Source organism: Aptenodytes forsteri, unplaced genomic scaffold (genome assembly GCF_000699145.1).
Source record: "Aptenodytes forsteri isolate BGI_AS27 unplaced genomic scaffold, ASM69914v1 Scaffold142, whole genome shotgun sequence".
Lineage (NCBI taxonomy): Eukaryota > Metazoa > Chordata > Aves > Sphenisciformes > Spheniscidae > Aptenodytes > Aptenodytes forsteri.
In genome coordinates, this window is record NW_008794598.1 from 899882 (window position 1) to 913996 (window position 14115).

General features: G+C 41.4%; 2 protein-coding genes across 2 annotated transcripts in view; one reads left to right on the forward strand and one right to left on the reverse strand.

Annotated features, from left to right (window-relative positions):
• Window positions 1-2307: 2307 nt before the first annotated feature.
• CAPZA1 (capping actin protein of muscle Z-line alpha subunit 1) lies at window positions 2308-10398 on the reverse strand. Its single transcript, XM_009272887.2, has 10 exons — window positions 10390-10398; window positions 9407-9470; window positions 9093-9144; window positions 8193-8256; window positions 6715-6921; window positions 6222-6301; window positions 5696-5774; window positions 5127-5198; window positions 4428-4490; window positions 2308-3856 (listed from the first exon to the last, which is right to left on the reverse strand). The coding sequence occupies exons 1-10, from the start codon at window positions 10396-10398 to the stop codon at window positions 3716-3718; spliced, it is 831 nt and encodes a 276-aa protein (XP_009271162.1). The 3' UTR covers window positions 2308-3715.
• A 66-nt stretch (window positions 10399-10464) lies between these two features.
• ST7L (suppression of tumorigenicity 7 like) overlaps window positions 10465-14115 on the forward strand; it is a 27965-nt gene continuing 24314 nt past the window's right edge. Inside the window, exon 1 of the mRNA XM_009272888.1 lies at window positions 10465-10477. Coding sequence (XP_009271163.1) covers window positions 10465-10477 — 13 coding nt within the window. The remainder of the gene's footprint in view (window positions 10478-14115) is intronic.

The window sequence follows — 14115 nt, forward strand, 5'->3', positions numbered from 1 at the left end:
AGAGGTGCTGAGCCGAGCTGTGCCGAGGTGTGCCGTGCCGAGCCGGGCTGAGGTGTGCCGGGCTGTGCCGTGCTGGGCTGGGCTGGGCTGAGCTAGGGCTGGCCCCGCAGGGAGAAACGAAAGCGAAAGGGGCCGTGCACCCTGCGGGCCCGCCCGCCCGGGGCTGGGGGGGCCGGGGAGGCCGGAGGGGCGGCTCCTGCCCGGCGCCTCTGGCCCCGCAGCATCGCCCCGTGCCCAGTTAGGGGAGAGCCTCACCCGGGGTCCTGCGCCCCACAGAGGGTCCTGGGTGCGGGATCCACGCAGTCGCGGGAATTGTCCTGGCTGCATGCAGAGGGGCTGGGGTGGGGGCTGACCCAGCCCAGGACCTGGTACCCCGAGGGGTGCACACCCCCCTTGCAGGGCTACCCCAGGAGTGACGGACACGTGCCTGAACCAGGCTGTGGTTGCAAGGCTGGGGGGATCGAGCTGTTGAGTGTCAAAGGTCTGGGCTAGTTGTCATCCACTGGCCTGCAGCCCTGGCAGTAATTGCCTCCAGGGAGGGAGAGCAGAGGCTGCCAGCTCACTCCCATGCTGCTGTCAGGGCAGGAGAGGTGCCCAGGTGTGTTGCATTGCTGTATCCAACAATGAGGTGCAAGAGCTCCCAGAGCTGAAATGGCTGCCCTATAAATAGAGCAGCAGCAGCAGGAGGAAGAGCTGGTTTCTATGTTTGCCTCTGCCTCTAGTTTCCTGTGTTTTCAACCTGCAGCCTGCCTAGTGAGGATGGTGATCCCTGACCTGCTTCAGTAAAACGGCTCAAGGCCCTGGGACTGCTCACGGTGCTGCCTGGGTGTTGATTTTGCCTTGTCTGTGGCCCAAGGATGTTGGGGTAAGTAAGTCGGTCTGCTCTTTTCCCCACCTCAGCTTGGGTGGCTTTTCCTCTGACCCAAGCTCTACTAATGACCTGCCGCTGTCTGGAGGTGGCTGAAAGACTGTGATGGTGTAGGGCCCCTCGCAGGTTGTGGGAGGGCTCTGAGGCTTGAAAAAAATGGGGGTGTTGCTTTTGGAGAAGTTGCTTGTAAGTCTTTCTGTGGTGTATTGCAGGCAGAATCCTGGAGCTTTAAGCTTTGATCTTGCAAACAGATAGGAAAGCTCTTTCCATGGGGGGCAGCTGGGTAGCCTAGCTGCTGTCTGGGCTGGCAGGACCCATCCTGCAGCGCTGGGTGGGGCTGGCTTTGCCTTCCCTGGCTCAGTCAAGCTGCAGTGCCTGCTCACCGTGATTCATCTGGGGTCAGGCTTTGACTTTTGTACACTTCAACAGAGCCAGCCCAGGATATACATTGCTCTGGAGCTGGCCTCAGTCTCTGCTGAAGCCTCTGGTCTCCAGCAGACAATAGCTGATGGCTTTAAGGATTAGAATGCCTCTGGGCATGTGTTACTGCTGGGCTGCCACTTGCTTAGTGCCCCAGTGGTGGTGAGTCACGCCAAGTGTTGCTCTTCCAAGGAAGAAATAGGAGCTGGCAAGGGGCTAGGACTGGGATAGCTGGGCCTGCTGCAGAGAAGGCTGGTGGGGGAGAAGGGCCGGGAGGCAGGCAGGGAATAAGTCAGCCTAAAGGATGATTAGCGAAAGATTTGGAGAAGGACAAAGAGATAGAAATGGTCTTAAGGCTGGAACAAGTGGTGGTGAACTACTTCCAGTCTAACTAACCCAGAGCAGGGGAAAAGACTAGCCTTGAGGCAGATAAAAGCTCTGTTGTGTGTACAGCCTTATCTTGGGCCCCTGCTTCAGCTCCACATTCTTGGAATTGCTGCAGTGCTTGTCTGGATGGGACCACGGCCACAGACCACAGCACCTTAGGTGCTCGTCCACATAACCGCTACGGGCAGGGAGGAAACCCTTTCTACAAACACCCTCTGGCAGAAGCACTGTCCTTGAGTAGCTCTTTGCACAGCGGCGTGCAAATCCTCCGGAAGACAGTCCTGCTTTGTCCAGTCCACCAGACGTAGAGCGCATCCAGCAGTTCGTGTTTTGGAAGCTGAGCAGAAGAGGTGAGGTAGGTCTTACAGTAAGACACAGATGATGAGTGGAATAACCTTGTCTGCTATGTTTTCCCCGGGGTGAAGTGCTTCGTTAAGAGCTGTGTGACTGTGTTTCTTTTAATTTGAAAGTTCTTAGACCTCCATTTCCCTGGTCTGTGTACCAGGATGGGAGCATCACCTGTGGCTTTGCAAGCAATACCACCCCTGCTTTCAGGCTGTTACTTGTAGGACCTGCCTTTGTCAAGAGCTAACAGAAGTGAGACCATGAAAGAACAGACACACATGGCTTTAAAACAAAGACCGGTGTATTTCTACTAGACTATTTGATACAGAGGATGCCTGTAGGATGAATGGTCAGTCTCAACAGCAAATACAAATACATTTTATTTAGACAAAAATCTCACAAAGGATAGACACTTATTTTGTGGTATTACTGTGCAAAACCTGAAGTGTAATGCACAGGCAGTCCCATCCCCAGCTTCCCAACCCCTTTCTTTGTGTATTTAAAAATAGGAAGACACTAGCCAGTTTAAAAACCAGAACCTACAAGAAGGCCCACTGATAACCAAGTGCAAACAAAGCAAAGTGAGTTCACCAAAGGGGGTTCATTTTGCAGTGAATCCATGTTCCGAGTTCTGACTGAGAAAGGCACGTGCATGCCCCTTCAACCTCCCCTTAAGAGAAACTGGTAGGACTGCTATTTTGATTTTACAGGAAAACAAAGTAAGATAGAGCAAGCCTTTAGAGAGCAATCAAGAGATTAATTCCAAAATCCCCTTTAAGTATGACAAGAAACTGGCCACAATTGAGACAAAATGGAAAGGTGTTTTCTCTCACTTTGGTGCAAGTTTATTTATTTTGTACACTATCCATCCATACACCTGTGATACAAATTCTATGAACCTGCCACAAAGCATTAAAGCACAACATACCTATTATTCTGTAGACATTTGCATTTTTAATCACTATCCAGCCTACATGGATCAGCAGTGATTCAACACAGGAACTTGCAGTTCTGTAAAAATGCAGATGTCTGATAACCGTACATACATGAGGGAGGGGAGAGCAAAAATGTTCACTTTTAGGGAACATGGCTCAAATCTTCAGATTAAAAAAAAATATATTACGTCCCTGGAAGAGCTGGCTGTGTAGGGATTTCTGTAAAGGATCTTGTAAACTCATTTTATATAGTAAAATCTAAGCCTGCAGGCTTTTTGCTTTGTGGAGGTCAGGAATAAGGATACATGAGGACTTACTGTCTTTTGCATTTATTATATCTTGCAGCATAGCGCCTTGAGCTGTTGGCAGATTTGACAAACTTACTGGAGTACCTGGAGTGCTGTATACGGGTGAAGGGAATGCTCTGCACCCTCAGCTGTATTTATGATAGGGCTTTTCCAGCTAGGAAGTTTTCCAACCAGAACAATAAGTGATTGAAAACAGCTATACTTCTGAACCATGAACGTGGCTTAATTAAAATGACCTATCAGTAAATGCAGTCACAATAGGAAGTTTATGCGGCAGGAAACACAAAACACAAAGACAATGCTATTTGTTCCACAGTTCTCTCTGAGGCTAGAAAACCTGTTAACTTTGAAAGCCCTAGAAAAATGCTGCACTGGTTTAGAACCATCTACTTGGCATAGGACCACATTTGTTTTTTGCACACAAACATTTCGTATATCTCCTTATTTCCACATTAAGCATTCTGCATTTCTTTGCCAATCTTGTAGCTGAGGATTTTGTTCCAGTCAATCTTGGTGCGGGTGACAGGTAGCTGCCGGCGTAAGGCTTTGAAAGTGGTGTCTGACATAGTCTGGTAGTTTTCACTGATTGCTGTCTGCAACGGCAAGCAGATTCAGTCACAGCAATAATAAGATACTCTGAAAAAGCATGACAGTGTTAAAGCCACAAAACCCTTTCCTCAAGGTGAAGGCACACTGCTAACTAAATTAATAATGCAGTCACCAGTGTGTGTGCAAGTAGAAGGGTTTCTGTTAAACTCCCCTGTGGATATAGCAGTGTCTCCTTATGTGTTTCACTGACTGATCTGTGTCGAGCCTCCTTGCACACAGGCTGGGACAATGTAAAAAGCTGTCACACGCATTTCCTCTTCAGTATTTTTAACTGTCACAGAGGAAAACGTTTAGACTCACCCACTCCCCTTCCATGCTTGTTCCAGGCATCATTTGTAACCCTTTAAAATAACTATACAGCAAACTTGATTATTAAATACACACAGCTTTAAAACTATATTCTTTAAACAAATGCTACTGCCCTTTTCTAAGTAATTCTTATAGTCAATACCAGACTTAGCCAGAAACAGACTTAGAGGTCAATTTTCCATGTTTCCATTAACTGTAAATGGAGGCTGATACAATTCCATCATATTTAACAACCACTAATCTTACCTGGTATTCGTTTTCTGCATTTTCTATTATCTTAATAAATTCCTTAGCTGTCTGGACATCACTCTACAAAGGAGAAAAATAAATTTTTATACGTTTAAGAGCAACTTACAAAAGCTACACAGTAGATTTCTTCTCAAATGATAGGCTGAGTATAGATGAAGTGGGTAACATCAGCAGCTTCCGCTTTAGGTTTGTAGCTGGGTTCCTTTCACTCTCTACAGATGTCTCAGTGAGGTTCAAGATAGAGGTATGTATTGGCTAGAGCTTGTGCTCCAAACTGAAACAGGACTGCACCCTAGTGAGCAAAAGGGAAGTAGACCTTCCTGGTATAGATTAGAGACTTTGTGACTGTTGCTCCCTCTGCCGTACTACTGGACTTCTTATTTTCCCTTTAGTACACTGCTCTTACTGTTCGTTTCCTTTGCACATAGATGGAAAAGCATATTCTGCCCTCTTTAACTGAAACTCGTTAAGATAAGCTTTCTGATAGAGACTGTACTTTCTAATACAGTCTAACTTCAAGCAATTGAGAATCTGGGTTTCCCATGTAACTAAACACTACAATGACACTGACTAGCCACCCTAAAATTACATTACTTTAAAGTCAAGAGAATGTAGTCATAGAACTGTATGCTTCATGAGATGTTTAAGAAATAAAATAGTTGCTTTATCATAAAAAAGATATTTTAGCATACTTACTGAAACCTGTACAGAGTCCTGGATATCTTTATGACTAACCAGTTGAACATTGCCATCTTCATAATAATGAACCTGAACAAAGAGACAAAATGCAGGTTATCATTAACACTCATTTTATAATCCCTAGAGCCCCCAAATGCTACCAGAATGGCACAACAGCATTGTTGTGCCAGTCTTCTCTGCTTACGTGGAGACTAAAAGCAGGATGGATTTTCTAAAAGGTTTCATTCTTTGTCAAGACTGTTCAAGATTATGTTAATGCAGTAAACGCCTAGAGTTGAAATAAGAGCAATTATAAAAGAATTCATGGTATAGGTTTTAGCCCTATAAAGTGAAGCAGACTTGGAGGCATATAGGGTAATGCTATATAATAAACCACAGGCCAGACTGTAGATGATGTCCGAAACACTAGTTTTAAGAATTAATTTCTTGAATTGTATAGTTTAATAACATCTTGACTTGAGAAGGACATCTCGGCTGGATTTCAGCATCTCATTCCGAGTTGAATGCATTAGTATAAGAGAAGCACAATGCAGCTTCTCCTGTCATTGCCAGAAAAAGTAACTCACCTGGATCTTGAGCACTGCAGCCACTTGAGCTGTTGGTGGTGTGATGGTAAACTTCCATTCTGATCTCCAGCGACCATTCCTAAAACCAATCAAAGCATGAAGACCGTATTTCCAAAAAGCTCTAACAACAAAAAGAACCAAATTAACAAGAGCAAGTTGTTTCTGCTGTCATCTTATGACCCATATTAGTGCCTTACATGGCATTGAATTAAATTTCTGAAGCACAGCTGAATACAACGCAGCTTCAGTACAGACTAGCTCCAGTGTACTTGTGCTCTGGAATATGTAGGGGGTATCTATCTAGCTCTGCTAATGCCTTTCTTTCTGGGTAGGTCATTGAGCCACACTGAAGGCTTTAGGGAAGTGCCAAGGGAGCTGCAAAGAAAACAGACTACAGAATGAGAAGCAGAACTTCTTGGGAAGCCCAAGACTACTTGCCCTTCAGACTGTGTCAGAAGACACAGGGAATAGGTTTGTTTTGAGGACTAGTAAAGGAAGAAAATACACTATGTTGAAATAGTCTTACCAGAAGTTTTTGGGCTGGAACTGGTGGCTCTCAATACAGGCAATAATTGTCTGCTGCCCATCTATAGATTTACCATAAACCTGTATTTAGAAAAAGAGTTAAAAAGGCCCAAGAGCTGAGGAAAGCCATTCTTAATTTCTGTTCTTGGCAGCATTGTGGAGGCTTGCTATTGTGGTATCTCACTGGGAACAGGTACCACTATTGACATTGTCCAACACCTCCATTTGCACGTGTGCACATAATGCTTCCTTTTTATTAACTGCAGGTGTTAAGGTGCTTGGCAGTCATGATTATGAAAAATAAGGCTAATACATCTTTACCACTGTGTGCATACCAAGACATTTGCACCCTCTTTGGAACTTGTTATTCCAAAGTTAGCAAAAACACTAGTGAGGATGGAGAATTCAAACAGCACTGCCCAGCACAAAGTCCTCTCAAGGTACTGACTGACATGGAGCAATGAACTTTCAGTGAAACAAGATGGATACTCAACAGTACAGAAGCCATTGGGGTAATGATCTTTCACATAAGCTCTCAATGCACTGTCACAGGCATCTCTCCATTGTTTTAAAGCTGATTCTGTGTCCTCAGGCTGGGGGTCACTTGCTTCTTTCCTTAAATGATCAAACTTAAAAGAAAGTTTGTTTCTTGGGTCTAAAAATCTGCCATTGCCCAGATCACCATGTTCTGTGATTAAGACCTGTAAGAGAAGTTGAAATTAAGATACACTTATGCTGCTGTAAATGTGCTGTTTTGCATTTTTCCCTGACTATTTGAACAGATATCAGTTTCAATAGATTCTTTCATTGAGCTATAATATCACATAAAGAAACAAGGATTTTCAGTAATATTTTCAACTAAGAGTAGTTGTAGTGAGGCTGTAGGTAAACTCTCTGCTTTTCACAGTAATACTGCACTTAGTCTTCTATCCCAGAAATGGCTGTATTATAATAAAGTATATATGTAGCTTAAAGTTGGGCATCCTTACAATACAAACAGGTGGTTTTGCTTTTAAAGTTATTTTTGCTGTTTTCCTTCCCCATTTCTAAAGGAAACAAAGACTTTTACTCTGGAATTTACCATGCATTTTCATGTTCTATGTTGCAATAGCTCCCCTTCTGGTCAAGAAGGGTATATAGATGTGGCTACTACTAATACACATACACAAACTAAAGTACACAGCAAAGCAGCACTGTACCTTCCGTCTCCTTTGTCTTATTCACCATAATTCTCTGGCTTCCCAAACACTGACTTTATTTTTTTTTTTTTTGCAGGTTGTACTGTAACTTTCTCTTGTCAAAGCTATTTCTATGGACAGCCCTCTTAAAAATATCTGCCTCCCATGAACATATCTGGGACACCAGAAAAGCTAGGTCAGTACTTGGCTCAGAGAATAGAACAGATGGTCAGGCCACCTTTTCTATCTTCTGTAGGACTTGCTGCTTGTTCTTATTCTTATTACCCCCCCCCCCCCCCAAACAAACAAACACCGTTTTGCTGGCATAGACTGGATAGTATTAGATTGGTATAATCAAAGATACAGTATGGTTTTCAGGGTATCTGGGAATGGATTAAAAATGCAGAAAATAAACTATTAAGAATCTTACTACCAATTGTCAGTAGGAACTGTAAGCAGGTAGCAACATAAGGATTTGTAAGTGAATTTTAAATAAACAGTAATCTTTAATCATTCATACTCTAAGTAGAATTCCAGTGACTTCAGCATGGAGCTTTACTTAAGGAACAGTGAATTAGAGTTACTAGGTAGTATCAGACAATACTTTAAGGGAACATTTCACCTATGCTGCTTCTATAAGAACAAAAGTTTGGCAATATAATGATGTGTGGGGGAAGGAGGAGAGGTGATAACTTGTGAGTAGAATGAAACTAGTGAACATCTTGATGAAACATTTTTATTGTTTTTGCACAGTGTAGTAATACAAACCTCAAGTGTAAAAAGTTTTCTCTTACCTGATCATCATACCCTTCTATCTTCACCGGAGTGAACTGATCCATGTTATACTGTGCAAATGCACTGTTAAGAATTAAAAGAACATGAACTTTAGCTGTACACGCACGTTTATTTTGACTCAAGAATAAGTACATGGTGTGATTTATATTACAGAAAATTTCAACTTAATTTGGCAAATAATATGAGCACTCTTAAAGGATTTTTCAGTACCTTTTATTGACGTTAGCTATAAAAACCCAGGTCTAAAGCCAGGTTTACTTAGTGATGACCAGGAAAGTACAGAGTTCAAAAGTAGAACAGCAGGCAGCCTGGGAGAATATGAGCAAGCCAAGGCAAAACAGGAACACCCCAGCTACAACTTAGACAGCAGCAAGGTAAACAAATGAGCAGACTAATATTTACAACAATTTTCTTATGTAAAGACCTGCTGACTGACACCTAGCTTGAAGTAAAATCTTGGCATCAAAAAGCTTGTATGCATAACCTTTAAGCACCTTCTGATGAGACTGTGCAAGTAAACAAGATATTTTGAAAGCTTTTTTTTTTCTGAGGGCAGTTCTTTTTCTAAACTTCGGCTAAGGATTACTCAGTATTTCAGGCTTCACTTGCTTTACAAATCATGCTTCAACAAGATCAGACATTCCTGCTGCTGCAGAGTTAAACTTTTTGGCAGAGTGCCTTCCTGTCAGTTTTATATGGCCTCTGCAGCACAAATTCCGATTTAGGGCTTTTAAAAAGAATCATCCACGCCTTCCATTATGTATTTTGTTGGGGGGGATAAGGAATTACAGAAGATTGCTCTCAATACAACAAATGGCTTTGTCACCGAACGATGGGTGTAAGAAAACATATGCATCTCTGATGGTAATTTGACTTATGTTTGAAATATTAGTACTTACTGTGCTGCTCCTTCCCTGAGAAGATTGTCATTGTTAAGCAATAACCGGACATCTGGAGAAGAAAGTGTTCAGGTAGGTTATTGGATTTTTTGGATCAAATGTTTCTCTTTATGCATTTCAATTTCAACTGTACAAACGCAAGCATTAAAATGATTAAATAATTTCATTAAGCATATGTAATCACAGAATGACAGCAGGCTTTTCCCTCACCACTTCTTAACCTTAAAACCAGTATGTTGTGACATAGCCATAGACTCTTATAATAGATGAAATGTGAAGAAAACACCACCAATCATTTTTCCTTATTTACTTACCATTGAATACTTCATTGAATTCTCCAGGGGGTGCATGAGTGATAAATTTTGCAGCTATACGCACCTACAATGAAGCAGAAAAGTAATTAAACTGAAGACAAAAGATAATTTACTGAGTTCATACATACTGCGACCTACACTGAAGCAATTCACCAACAAAAGCAACTCTGACAGTGATAGGAAGTGCCAGATTTAGGGAGAAATCTAGGCATGCATTGTGAAAATGGAAAAAGTCAGTCTTGTAAGACCAGATTTTTTTCAGTGTAACCAAGCAGAAGAATTTGAAATGTACTCAGGAAGAAGTGCAAACTTCACATGGGCACCTCTAAAAATGTGAACTGTTCAACCTGCACAGCACTAGCCTATTTAAAGAATATGAATGCTGGCTAGCCGCTCTTCTTGGTGACATTCTTAAACAATGTTTTTTTCCTTGCTAGCAATCAGAAACCTAAATGCCAAGGTATATAAAGAATAAGGAAACCACTGCAGTAGAAGTGACGCTCTAACTAGATGGTAACCTACAGCACAACCACATAGCTAAGGAGTGTCTGACATATATTGCAAGACACTGTGATTCCCTGTGATGTAACTTGTTGGTTGCTGATGACTGGCTGAAGGAGATGCCACTGCTTCAGAGCAAACAGCGTGTGAAGGATGAGAGGTTGATCCCTCTAGAAATGGAGCAGTAAATCAATAACATCAACTGCCATGGGACTGCTTCCAGAGTTAATTATGCCTCATGGACTTTGAAAAGCCACTGATGTGCTCGCAGTGCAGAAGGGGTATGGAGCTACAAAGTAAAAAGCTGGGAACTGACAGAAATGGGGGAGGTGATAGAAAGTGCTAAAATGAACCTGAGAAGTCAGACAGACCCTTGAAATGAAACCATCCACATTTCAGCAGGTGATTTCTTTTTTTTCTTTCCCCCTTGATCCTCTAATGCTGCCCTGATCACTTCTAACCCTGAGCAGTAGACACACTACCTGTGCCATTCTGTGGCATGTCACTCCTCTTATCATGAAGTAGTATTTTATTGGAAACTGTACTGTAGTCCAGACATGAAGTGTCACAGTAGTGGAAGAACTAAGGCATGTGGAACTGCGAGTGATACAATAAATAATGGAAAAGGCCAACTGTAAGGAAAATACCCAAATGTCTGCAGACTTTGAAGCTGGAAAAGAAAAACCCATTCTCTTCTAAAAAGTAATAAAACTGCACTGTGTTCTGAAATCCAATATACATGCCTTGGATTGTTAGAATTTAGGTGGTCTAGGTAGTGATTCTGTTGAAATTACTAAGAGTTTATGGTTTTCATAATCAAATCTCTTATGGTTTTTACAGGACCAAAGGGAATAAAATCATCTTGGAAGACTTGAAACAGGAAGTGTCACAAAATTAAACCTCTCCCTTAGAATAATAAAAATGTCACATTTCTTCCAATAAGCACAGCTAACAAAGCTGTGCAATAAGCCTTTCTTGCTCAACTAGACATTTATTGAAGATGACTGCAGAACAGTGCTCATTACAATTCTGATTATTTTTTCTACTTTTCATTTTGAGCAGTAAAACAAAGGACTGTATATATACACTACTTCAGCTGAATTATTGCCAGAGCTGGAGATAACTTGCTTCTCTCAACAGTCTTCGTTGTTTTAATTAGAAATTGTTGTTTGTATTGTTTGTTGCATAATGATTTAAAGCAAGCCATGAAAGGAAATAAACACCTTTCCAAACAAAGGGTATACTGCCTTATTCTAACAGTATCAAGTAACAACTCTTGCCTTAACTGGATTGAGCTTCAGATAAAAATAGATCATTTTCCAAATTAGCATCTATTTAAAAAATATAGATATACATTCTTTATGCCTTAAATAATTATGCAATAAAAATGAAAAATTAAAGTCTGTAACTTGTGTAATTGATACAATACAGAATGTCAAACCATTCTGTCCTAATTTTCTGCTTTTTAGATAAGGTTGGTAAGTATACAGCAATCCTAAAAATGTAGCTCTGTCTGAAAATTTTCACTATTTAAAGAACTGTAATCAGCCCACATTGCTGCCATAATCTTGTTAGATTTCACTATCAGAAACTTGGATGGTGATGAAGATAACCTAGCAGTAATTAAGAGGGACACTGCTGCTTTATATCCTCTGTGGACTTTGCTGAGAGCCAGCCCTAAATGGCTGAAAGACTTCTGAAATGACACCATGTGCCTTTCTAAGAAAGCGCAAGTGTAAGCACTAGTACAGGCATATCAGACTGTGCTAAAGCGCTTACAAATATGTACCACTTGATGCCATGATGCCTTTCAGTGGGAGGACCGCGCTAGAAGACATCCTGCAAATGAAGTCCCCAGATGAACAGATTCCCTTTTATAAGGTGCTTCAACATATGGAAAAATAAGGCCCCTAAAAAGCCATAAAATTTAGTATCTTATAAATTTATGCAACAATGTTGTGGCTGCAGAATTGTACTGTACATGGAACCCTCATAAAAGGGACCACTGTTTTAATAGGTTGACTTTTAGATCAATGGATTCTCATAAACAGATCCTTGTGGAAAAAAAAATATTACAGGAGAGATTCTTACAGTCTTCCACAAATTCTTCCACTTGGAAGGATGAACGAAGTTAAGTCACCACAGAAAGGACTCTGCATTTCAATCAAATGTTATCACAAAACCAGCCACAAACAAAGCAAACACCGCAAGTGAAAAGTGTTCAGTTTTATAAAGTATCCCTAGCCCTGCCTCTCTTGTGGAGCAGAAAAATACAAAGCATTTAAGTCAAACTATTGAAATCGGGAATGGAGTGCAGCAAACAGGCTGTGGAGTAATTAATTCTAAATATCAAGCATTTGAATCACTGTTCGTTTTTAGAGTTGACTTGTTTCAATGTAGTGTCAGCACAGTGGCAGGATGTTCATTTGCAGAAGCATGAAAATAAGACTTTCTGCAAACTGACCTACTTCCTGGCCATCATTGCCATTTCTGGTAGCTCGCAGCACGCTAGCAAAATGAACTTCCTATTTCTAAAATGGGGAAAGTGTCTGAGAAGGAAGCTGCTCAACCATTAGTTTAAGCTGGCAAAATGGCAGCAGAATGAACTTAAGTGGACAATAGGGTACATTGCAGTAGACCTTAAACTGAAATGAATCCCTCAGCTTACCTAAAATATGCCTATAGAGAATAAAGAAGTGAGGCTTGAGGGGATGGAATAAATTAATTTTGTTGCTCTATTGATTTTTTTGTTTCTTTGCTTTATTTTAAAGCACTGGTAAACTCGGACTTAAAAAAGGAAACATATAAAAAAGTTCTAGACCTATCTGAATGGTTATAAAATGGATACTATAGTAGATCTTTGCTGCATGTTTCTTTTTCAGATCCTCGCTTAAGATTATCCTTTTCTACCTGTGCTAGGCATGAAGCTACTTTAAATTGAATCGAGGCTGCCTGAGCCGGGACATGAAGTAGAACGTAGGCTCTGATTTCAAGCAAAATCCCATCTACTCTGCCAAAGTACTCGGGCACACGTAGTTCTGAAGGGCCTCTTCTTGAAGGACACGTCTTCCCAGCAAGTGCTTTGAAAGAATTGAAGATTTCAGATGAATGCAGTGGGAGGGGGAGAAAAATGCCTAGTGACCCCAGGTTCTTGCAACGCTGACTCTCATTCCCAGACTAAATGGCTAGCCTACATGTAGCCTACAAAAAGGGACTCCACTTCTACTTCCAGCTCTGTTAAGGACTTGCTAGATTACCAAGGGCAATTTACTTCATCTCCTTCGCTCTCAAAGCTGTACCACCATAACACCCAATATGATAAAGCTTTACTTTTGTTTTAATTTTCACATCAAATGTAACAATGCCTTTGATTTTAGGAGTTCAAATGAAATTCAGCCAGGTGATGTAGAGTAAAATATTTTATACAGCATTGGGTAGATTTCGTGATGTCCTAAAGACCATATGAATTCTGTTCTGGAATACTCATTTCAAACAATGCTCACGTCATCTAAAATATTAACTAAAGCATGAATTGCACCTTTAAAGCTCTATCTGCTTGTTTCACAATGAATGGCACTGGAATGAAGCTGAAATTGGCAGTTTAAGGGAAAAATGAAAGCAGGCTCCCAACTCTAGGATCCCTGAAGATCTATGAGCCTTAATGCCCCACTTCAGAATGTTAAATAACAAAGCAAAAAGCTACGTGTAATATTTTTATGATGTAAGGAAGAGTAGCGGTGGATTTTTAAAGTACCATTTGTAGGTAACTAGTGTCTATAGCCTTGCAGAAAAGGCTACATGTTAATTGTTACATGAAACCTAGTGCTGCTTGTAAGACTGTCATTTTTCCACATTCCTATGCAAGAGGAACAATCCGTTCATTTCTCCATTTCCTAAAATAAATATTGCTCTATTTGCTCCTGCTTAGTCCCTTCCACCCAGCATAATTTATAGGATCTACATCAAAGTTACTGTCAGCAGCTGGGGCAAGCAGAAAACGTGAAAACACGCTCTGAAGGTGTTTTGGAACTGAATAGGTTTCACAGCACCTTTTAAAGACGCTGCTAACTTTGTTGACCTGGGAAAAGAAAGCCCAAGAGCAGAAAAGATATTTTCATGCACAAAGACGCGCCGAGGCATCTCAGCTGCACCCAGGCAATAAAGAAATCGAAGTGCAAACCGTTGCGCTGATAAGTAACCGCTGTTCC

Excerpts from the sequence above, each read along its gene's own strand:
- CAPZA1 (XM_009272887.2), bottom strand. Across the intron at positions 6,302-6,714 it reads ACCCCAATGGCTTCTGTACT|GTTTATGGTAAATCTATAGA; the intron begins GTTGAGTATCCA and ends TTCTAAATACAG. Across the intron at positions 5,775-6,221 it reads TTCCAGCCCAAAAACTTCTG|GAATGGTCGCTGGAGATCAG; the intron begins GTAAGACTATTT and ends GATTGGTTTTAG.